The sequence below is a fragment of the Cupressus sempervirens genome, chromosome 3, assembly GCF_028749045.1.
Source record: "Cupressus sempervirens isolate cs-2001-9-10 chromosome 3, ASM2874904v1, whole genome shotgun sequence".
NCBI classification, from domain to species: domain Eukaryota; kingdom Viridiplantae; phylum Streptophyta; class Pinopsida; order Cupressales; family Cupressaceae; genus Cupressus; species Cupressus sempervirens.
Genome location: NC_143120.1, coordinates 220,888,326 through 220,898,891, shown reverse-complemented (window position 1 = coordinate 220,898,891; position 10,566 = coordinate 220,888,326). Strand labels below are relative to the sequence as shown.

The following is a 10,566-nucleotide window of genomic DNA, read 5'->3' as shown; positions in this document are numbered from 1 at the left end:
CTCTTCTTACGGTATTCATATGATTGTAATCATATTCGTTTGGTTGAAGTTAATTAGATAAACATAGTGATATGTATCAATTTATGAAATTTAAGAAAAAAAAATTGTGTGTTCTTGCCCCGTAATTTTGGGCATGACAATATGTGACATATTTGAGTACACATCTGTTGAACTCAAAGATGGGAACAATTTGAGTATTAAATCTATGCAATTAAGAGATCTACAAGTGTGAAGATATTTGATAGGGACTTGTAAGAAGAGTATTGTAGTATTGCAGATTTGTCTATGGTTTGTATTGTAAAAGAGTGTCCCTTTGATTAAATATTTCATATGTTCCAACTAAAGCAAGTGCTTTAGATTTAGAAAGGGAATTTGTGCTTCTTGGAGTGTGTGCTCCGAAATTGTAAAGTGACTTGGTGCTCTGAACATTTTCAATTAAGGTTTAATAAAAAGAACAGTTTTTAAAAAAAAACCCTTAAGGGTTTTCCACTATAAACCTCTATTTCTATCTTCTTTGTGGTTATGTTCCTTCTTATGTTTATGTTTATTTTGGTTTCAAGTTAATTTCCCCATGTTAAACTTTTCTGTTGTATATTAATTTATACTCTATCTCTATCTCTATAGAGAACTCTTCCTCTCTCTTGCTCTTCTCCCTTTCACCCTCTTTTCCCTCCCATCTTGCTCTATCTTCATCTCTAACTCTATCTTCCTTTATATCTACATATCACCCTCTCTATTCCTTTCCCTATTTATATTTTTATATATGTATATCCCTTAGCCACTTTACCTCGATTATGCTATCTCCTTATCTCTCTTTGTCTATCTATCCTTATATTTATTTCTCCTTGTACTTTTAAATATCACTTCGTATCTCCATATTTATCTCCCTCTCTTTCTTTCTCATGTTGATGCAGGAGCATCCTAGATGTAAGAGCAATGTTACATCACCCAAAAATATTTCTTTTCAGTTGTTTCAATAAGGGTTGTCTTAATGCATAGTTGTTTTCTGTGAAGGCTTGCTACTTAGTCAGTCAGTCATACGAGCTTAGAATGTTCTAATTTCAAAGGCCCAGTTTTAAAGTCCTTAGATGCCCTAAATCAAGCCTAGAAACTCAATGGATGGGTGCTTGCACTAATCCAAGCCCGTAGATTAGGAGCTGAAGTTTCTAAAAAGTAGTTATAATAGCCAATCGAAGCAACAGTTGGAGAGTTATGGTCTTTCGAAGTTGAGCTACCTGAAATATTCTAAAATAAATGTCAAAAGTGTATTTGGCCGACGCTATATGTATTGTTAGGGTCCATCGGCCTTAGCTATTAAGTTTGAGTGTCTAGAACCTTCTTGGGCAGCATAAAATTACCTATTTAAGAAATATGCAAACATTGTTTAGGACAAATCTGAGTAGTAGTTTGTAGCTTTGTCTTGTAGATTACTGTAATGAAGGCATCCATGTGGGTTAGCATATTGTAATTCTAAATTTTGCGAATCCATATTTGTGATGATTATAAGAAGCCCATATTTTGTTCTTGCAGATTGTTGTTGTTTCTTTGTTTCTGTGATGTGTTTATGGTATTAAGGGGAGCACCCTTCATCACATGTTCTCCTTTAACTCACCCTCTCTATGTATTTATCTCTTCCATCTTTATCTACCTCCTCCCCCGATCTCTCACACTCACTCTTGCATTGAGACTTCTAGGTGGACATGAATTATTTAATAAATGATACCAATTTTTTTCATAAGCTACAAGAATATGAATGAAAGTACTTGGTTATCTTTAAAAAAGTACATAAATTATGATATATTATATATCTATTAACTATAGAAAATATATTATTATTAGACTACTACAAAGAAAAATACTAACCGCCACTTGTTAAAAATGATAATGAAACTATTATTATTTTTAAAAAAACTTAAGATTTTAAATTAATGCATTAGACAATCTCAAAAATTATGCACTCATAAAAGTTCTCCTAAGATATTCCATGTATACATTTAGAGAAAATTTTATTAATAATATTATATGTAATAGACATTTGAATTATATCAGAAGGAAAAAATTAATTAAGAAATAAAAAACTATGTTTCACTCACCCAAATCCCAAAAAAGAAAAAGAATATTTATTTTGCTGTTTCTTTTACTGTCAATCTGCAGATGTTATAAAAATGGTTCTACGACACTTTTGACTTAAATCTGTTGCGGACATAAACAGTAAAGTTAGAATAGGATAAAATAACGCCAAGAACACACTGAACCCAAGAAAAACAGAAGGTTCTAAAACTGTTAGAATTAATGAACTCTGCAATCACCAACAGAGCACCAAATCAAACATGGCGGCTAAAGCGATGTCACCCGATGGAAAGAGAGAGCTAGAACTAGTAAATAACTCACCTGTTCGTGCGTTGCGAATCTTTAGAGAGTTGATGATGCATATATTCAGAATATCAAATAATAGTCCCAAAACAAATTTCAAGATGCACTCCAATATCTACTAAACATGAAAGATGGGATGACAAATTCGGTCAAATTCCCTCACGGCCGATCATCATAACCTGTAGGAGATGCAGATACGGAAGAATTCATGTTCATGAAAGATCTACGAGAATGAGAAGGGTTTATGAAAAATTTGACTGGGCGAGAAGAAACGATCCGGATAATCAGACTGAAGCTGCGGTGTAAACAAAGGCAAATCTTGAAACAGATTAGGCGATAAAAGAGGCGGAGAAGGAAGAAAGAAGTTAGGCGAAAATGGAGGAAACGAAATGCTCGGAATAGTTGGAGAAAGCGGAGAAGTGTCGCGAGAAAACTTCGCCGGTTCTTGTTCTGCAGAAGAACTCAAGGAAAGATTGCTGTTGGAAACCCTAAAGTTGTCGGCTTTAGGGTTACGAGAGGCCTCCGAGAACACGCCAGCTGACTTCGGTTTATGTGAATTAGGGTTTCTGGTTGAACGACCTGTGAGCCGCTGGACGAGTGTCATGAATTCTTCGGCATCTGTGTGAATGATTTTAGGAGAGTGCGCGTAAATAATAACCGGCGGCTTGTGTTGAATCGGCAGCGGTGGCTTCCTCACCAGATGCGATTCTCTCGAAACCTTGAGCGGCGTCGGCCTCGGACCCTGCAATTCCCTTCTTGCCGTTTTCTCCTGTGGAGAATTCATAATAACTTCAAAGCGACTCTACCACCGGTAAGTTTCTTACAACCAAGATTCAAATCTTCAGCTAAAGATTCAAATTTGCCTCTGTATCTTCAGAAAAACCTTCCTTGAACTGAAGATTCGAATTTTCTTCAAAATTGCTTCATTATCTTTAAAAAAAGGGCCTTCCTTAAGCTAAAGATTCAAATTTGCTTCCGTATCTTCAGTAAAACCTTAAGCTAAACTCTCAAATTCTCTTCAAATTTACTTCTGTCAGAAAAACCAACCTCGAGCTAATGATTCATCTTCTTTATCTTCAGAAACACCTTTCAGCTAAATTCAAATTTTCTTCAGATCAGCTTCCGTATCTTCAGAAAAACGTTCGTTTAGCTAAAGATTCAAACTTTCTTCAAATCTGCTTCTGTATTTTCAGAAAAACTTCCCTTGAGCTAACGATTCAAACTTTCTTCAAATCTGCTGCTCCTGTATCTTCAGAAAAACTTCCCTTCAGCTAAAGATTCAAATTTGCTTCTCAATCTTCAGAAAAACCTTCCTTAAGCCAAAGATTCAATTTTTCTTGGAAGTTGCTTCTTGAAAATTGCAATTTTGAGCAAAGGCTAAGGATCCAGAGAAGAAAACGCCACAGCTTAAATCCTTCTTCACACTAGTACTGTAATTTACATCAATTGCATCAGAGACTAATGATCTAGATTCTGAGCATCTGTAGATTAAAGTTTGTGAAGAATCCCAACTGGAGGTGCACTTATTAATGGAAAGCAAAAACTAAACGTCAAGAGGCGATATTATCGAGTAAACGAAAAATCAACGGAGCAGTTGCAATTGGGCCGGCTTAATTAATTTAACGAGCTTTTCCTGGCCCCCGCTGCTTCATTTTGTGTCAATCTGATCCTTTTCTTTTGGCACGCTCCGATGACTTTGAAATTAAGCGCTCAGATTGTGTTCAAATTGGGTGGGCTGTCATGCCACGTGAACTTGGCCCTCCTCGTCATTAATATATTTTAGCCATACATTTCAACGCTACGGCCAATTGATTATTTCGTACTCAGAAGAGACTTCCAGAAATCATACAAGAGCCTTCCAGAAATGATGATTTTTTTGTAACTTACATTTGAAGTCAACTTTGCAAGACGTCTGAATTGAATATCCATTTATAACAGCATTGTGACTTCGGTGCCCAGCAGCCTTGAATTTGGGTCAGTCTTTTTTCCCCTAAAATGAACTGATTTTTTATTCTAAAATTCTTGTTATTTTTTACTACAGACAGAGTCCATGATGTTTTCTATTTTGTGAATTTGGTTAACTGTACATTTGTAGAGAGGATAGCAGCATCCTTGAATTTGATTGTGACCCTTACCTGTCATTGTATATTTAATGACAGTTTGGTCGTTTTGTAATATTTACAAAAATCTCCACGATTCTATAAAAAATTAACTGTCTCAAAAGTGCAAAAACTACTATAAAAAATTAACTGTCTCAAAAGTGCAAAAACTACAATACGACCAGATAGTCTTATAAAAAATTAACTATTTTAAAGTGCAAAAACTACAATATGACCCAATAGTATTATAAAAAAATTAACTGTTTCAAAGTACAAAAATGGCCAATACGGCTATCAAATTGTTGGGGAAAAGTTTGGAAAGAAAGTCTTTATTAAAGGATCTGATTATGGTCAAGAAAGAGAGAGAGAGTGGGTAGGGGAAGGAAATATCTATACATTACACTTGTTAGTAATGACTTCTAGGAAGGGTAGAGTAGAAGAGCATATGCATTCATGTGTACAATATCATTAGTTCATGTGAAGTTTTATGAATACTTACATACTTCATATATAATGTGCAATATTCCAAAACCAATAAAAATAGTAGTTTCTGTGGGTACTTAAGGTTGTAAATAGCATACATAGGGCTATTATAAAAATAGTAATTAAGTAGGTCAATTAAGTTATTCAAATTGTATGTAAATTTGTAAAGAATATATAAAGACTAGTCATTTTTAGCTTTATATTTGATTTATATAAATTTGTGAAGAATATATAAAGACTATTCATTTTTAGCTTTATATTTGATTTAATAAATATTTACAATAAGTATCATTTCAACCATTTTGACTTTTACAGTGTATAGTTTCCTAGAAATTTAAAATGTCATCTTTATGAACTTTTTAAATTTTACTTTTATAAATTATGTCTATGCAATTTAGCACTAGTACATCGATTTTAAAATTTTAATTATTTTTTTGTGTTCCATGCATCTAATCTTTTTTCCCCCCCTATTTGTAGCTTGTCATTTCATGAAATAAAAACATTAATTTTTTCCAATAATCAAATTGGGCCCAAGACTAAGTTTATTAAAGGATTTACCTAAAATAGAAAACACTTAGCATTAATCTCACTCACCTACACCTACATGCATGCTTTTCAATTATTTAGGATGTTCAATAATATCTACCACCATAGTCACCTACACCTAAGGTACACATGCTTTAAACATATTTGTAGGAATTTTCTTGGAGGGCCAACTAAGAAAGCTTTTAAATGTGTCATAATCATGTTTGCACTTAAGCACTCATAGACCTACTAAGAAGGAGCTAACATTCTACAAAATATGTTTGAAGTGTTGACTCCTTGTATTTTTCTTTTTTTTAGCTGGTTGCTTGTTGTATTGTCTATGTATTCTTTTAGAGGGTTTATCTCTAGTCTCTTTTAGCTAGTTCTTGATGTTTTTGGTTCTTTTTAATTATCTTTGTTCATAATTTTCTTTTAAAAAATATAATAAAACTTTGCATATTAATGCCAATATATATTTAGTCAATGTGGATGTGCTAACATATGTTGAATATACATTAAGTCCATAGAAAAATGTTAAGAATACTTGACATGGCGATTTTAATCTATTTTGGCCATTATACACCCATACAAGCTCAAACATGCACCAAAATGCACCAAATGACAAAAAAAAATCAAACATGATTCCTTTTTAGATTCATGAAAACACAGTGAAATTTTCTCAAATTTTTTTAATATTTTTTATCACAAAATATATAGATCATAAAGGTCAAATGCTGAAAATTTCAAAAAAAAATTCATCGTGTTTTCATTTTTTTGAAATCTAGTCAATGGTGCAATTTGTAGGGAGGATATTCGCATCCCAAGTTATACAACATGCACAAATTTTATAAAAGATACAAAATATGAATCACCATAATGTTTGTCATAATTTTATAGCACTATGTTAATAAAGTTGAAATAACCTATATCCTACATTAATTTTATAAAGATGATAGATTTAAAATATATTTAAATTACCATTTCAACCTTTATTTTATTACAAAACACAACCAATTATGAATTCAAAAGAGAGACAAAAATAATGTAAAATTTAGATTACAAAAATATAAATGTGAACAAGATCTCGCTAATATGAACATCATTCCACTCTAGCATAAATTTTGGAAGATAAAAAAAACTTCACACAATTATATCTAATTTAGCTATTGATAGGTGTTCAAATAAATCCCATGTAATTTTCTAAAAAACTGTTCAAAGACTTTGGGAAAAGTTTATAACTATGTATGCTATAGGTAACTGGACAAGGACAATAAATTAGAACATGTTACACCAAATACTTATGCTACTCCTTAAAACTCTCAATCAACTACATAGTCTTCTATATCACATAGAGAACTCACTAAATAGCTCATTATTTATATTTCACACAAATAAATCTCTCAATGCTCTTAATCTTTGACAAGAATTACTTGATCTCCTTGGGAAAAACTATAGAGAGCCCTATATAATTTTTTTAAAAAGTTGTCACTTTACCTAAGAGAAACATATATGCATAAAAAAAATATTTAGAATGTTTTGGTTGATGAATGCACCTTTTTAATATTTAGTATTATGTTTAAGGACATTTCTTATTAAATTTGTAACAATATCTTTTTATCAAGCATTAAATTCACTAAATTTATGCAACATACTCAATCAAATCAAATTTAATCATATATTTTATAATCAACTCTAATGAATTTTATGTCCCTAATTAATATCTATGATATAACACATACTCCTTAATATATTAAGTTTGGATCATAATCAAATACATTTGCTGATCAATGCAAATCTACAATTAGGGAAAAAAACACTTACCTTTCACTATTTTGATCCAAGTTAATGGAAAACAAAAATGTCTCATTTATTCAACCTTGGTGAAAAAATGAGATAATTATGGATATTTAAGTGAATATATTATAGAGTCTCACAATATTTATTTTTCACATAGTGAGATTCTGAGGGTACCCCTATTGGAGGTAATCTAGATCCCTGCAAATAACCACACAAAAGAAACACAACACAAAATACACAATCTGATACCAAATGCAACTATTTATTCATAAAATAACTATTTACATGTAATGTGCTAGGCTATAAGGTCTTCCTAGTTATAGCCAAATAAAATAGCAATTACAATAATAATTCTGCAAGATCCCTCAACATCTAACCCAAACACTATCTAGTCAAGATCCACACTCCGGTAGAAACCTCCAAGGAAGGTATAAACTTGTGCTCGCAAGCCCACCAAGAAATATCCTTGTTTCCCAAGCCTCAGCTACTAGCCCTTCTCAAAATTTTCTCTTCTACCATATCCTCTTCTCCAAATTAGATGATTATGACTCAAGACTCCACAAAACCCCCTACTTATACCCAACTAAGCCACAAGTCGACTGCAACACTCATTAAATACATACAACCCAAATTAAATACTAAAAGGTCATCTCATAGAAAACTCGATTAATACAAAACCAAGACCAAACTGAGAAACAGACAACTACTTCTGAACATTAGCAACTCCTCAAGCATAATTGAGCACTTTCATTGACCGAGCCACTCGGTCAACACATCAACCAAACCAGTCGAGCTCCCCAATATATACTAAGTTCCTCCTTTGGTGAGTGAGTCCCTTCAAAGACTAAACTACTCGTTCAACACTACAACAAAGCATCACCGAGCTCTCAATGCATGCCGAGTGCCTTCGGTGCCTGATTGACAACTCCTTCTTTGACTGAGTCACACACCTTTCTTTGACCAAGTTCCCCAACTCCAAGGCCAAGCCACACCACCCTATAGGATTGCCAAAAAGCCTAGGATGCTCCTGCATCCATTTTATACTAATATATGGTTATGCTCTTTATTTTATCTTGAATTAGCCACCTAATCTATACCTTAACTCTATGGTTCATAATATTCACCTATATGAAACTTGGACTCAAATAAATATCGTGTGAGAATATTCATATTAAAACAAGAGCCCTAAATAACTGCACCACAACTACTATATATGACCTTGTAACTTTCATCATTAGTTTCCATAGTGTATTCTCACATAAGTCATTAATGCATTCTCTTTTTGGTCAATAGGGACAAAGTATTAGACATATATACAATAAAAGTGAGTATTTCATTAAAACCTACATTAAATCCATTGATGTTTCTTCCCAACTGATGGTCGAGACCAATATTGTCATAACAAATAGCTAAAGGTTAGATGATATGGTTCAAGATGCATACTACAACCCTTCATTGTTTCATTGTGATGCAACTCCTAAGAGGAGGGAAAATAGTAATGAGGCAGTCCTATGCAATCACTATTATAATTGTATTGCTTAAATTTTAGCCCAAAAAATTCAAATATTTTCTTACAATACAAGGATTTCTATAGTTTATAGGTTATAAACAAGTGCCATGTACTGATGTGTACTTGTCATAATGGCCTCTAATTAAATAAAATATATTTATCTTTAATTATAATTTTAATAATTTATTTAATTTAAAATATATTATAAAATTAAATTAAAATAGATTTGTTCAAAATCTGAGTAAATAAAAATTGAAGGATAAATAAACTAAAAATTTCATCACTTTACATTTTAAATAATAGAAGAGTTAACTTGTATATTAAATTCAAATTCAAATAATTCCATGATAATTGTTTAGTTTGAAATTTTTTAAGGCATAATATAAAGTATGATATGATAAGAGAAAAGACTAACAAGTTTTTATATCAACAAAAATCATTTTAATATTTAAAGTTTATTTTGATTGGTAGAATTTAAAATCTAAAATTTGTGTGGGCGATCTAGTTTAATGTGTGTTAAATTTAATAAGTAATAATTTCATTTTTAGTAACAATTATTTTTAAAATAGAATTTTTGATTTACTTTATTTTGAAATGACAAAATATATAAATAATCTTGATTTAAAAAATAAGCTAATATTTTGCAGCAGCAAAAGCCTCCCAAAAAATGGCTCATATAACACCAAATCACATTAGCTATCACAATTCACATAAAATATTTTTATAATATACTTAATTATAAATAATTAACAAAACTAATTGACTAATTGCAAGAAGTGAATGGAATAGTATTTATCAATGACAAGTACATTAAGTTATGAAATATAGGAGGGCTAAAATATGCTACTATGTACTAAAAATATATTATAGAAGATTACACATATTTTAAAGCTTAAATATTATTGATTTAAGACTTCCTCCAACTTGAAGACATTTTAATTTTTTAGTGCAATAGGTTGCAAGACATGGCTTTCAAAATTTATTGGGGAGATGAAAAAAATGATTGCACAACTAGAGGTTGTCATTATAGAAAGATATTGAAAAGGAATATGTGACATAGTACAAATTACATACCAAAACTTGCAACTAAAAAAAAAATATCAATGGACAAACTTTCTTGACAAGGATATGGAATTAAAAGATCTTATTTCCATATGTTAGTGAACGCATGGTGATTAATAATTGATTTATTTTAATAAATTCATGTAATTGGAAAGTTACAATTTAAAACTACTTAACATAAATACATTTAAAAAATCATAATATTTTTAAAAAAAAAAAGGAAAAAAGAGGTTTCATATATTATTACAAGCAGTACTAATTTTTTTTTGATGGAGGTCACAAACAAGTTTTAATTAGTTAGCAAGACTTGATCGTGGTGGGCTCTTTGTGAGTTATTCAACGTCACCAATAGACCAAAGACTCATTGACATAAGTAGTAAATATAAATAAAAGAAAAAAATATAAACCTTACATTTTAGATTTTAGATTTAATGAGTTTCTTTTAAAATGCCTTTCAAAATCTCCATTAAGTTTTCCACCCTTTTGCTAGGACATCATTCATTTTTAAACTTTTAAATTATTCCTAATGTTTTAAACTTTATCTTTGTAAATCATAAATTCAAATTCTCTTGTTACTAGAAAATCATTTAGTTAGGAGGTTCAGAACTTGAAATTTAAAAACAATAATGAGACTTCTGATAAAGCTTTTAAAAATTCAATCTGCCAAACTGTTCTTAGAAGCTCCTCGTGTGAAACCCAGCCTAAACAGCAATAAAA

General features: G+C 31.2%; 1 protein-coding gene across 1 annotated transcript; it reads right to left on the bottom strand.

Moving 5' to 3' along the window:
- Positions 1-2,261: 2,261 nt before the first annotated feature.
- On the bottom strand, positions 2,262-4,074 carry LOC149565627 (uncharacterized). The gene has a single exon (XM_089819132.1). It carries the CDS (start codon positions 3,155-3,157, stop codon positions 2,597-2,599), a length of 561 nt encoding a protein of 186 aa, XP_089675258.1. The 5' UTR covers positions 3,158-4,074; the 3' UTR covers positions 2,262-2,596.
- Positions 4,075-10,566: the final 6,492 nt, after the last annotated feature.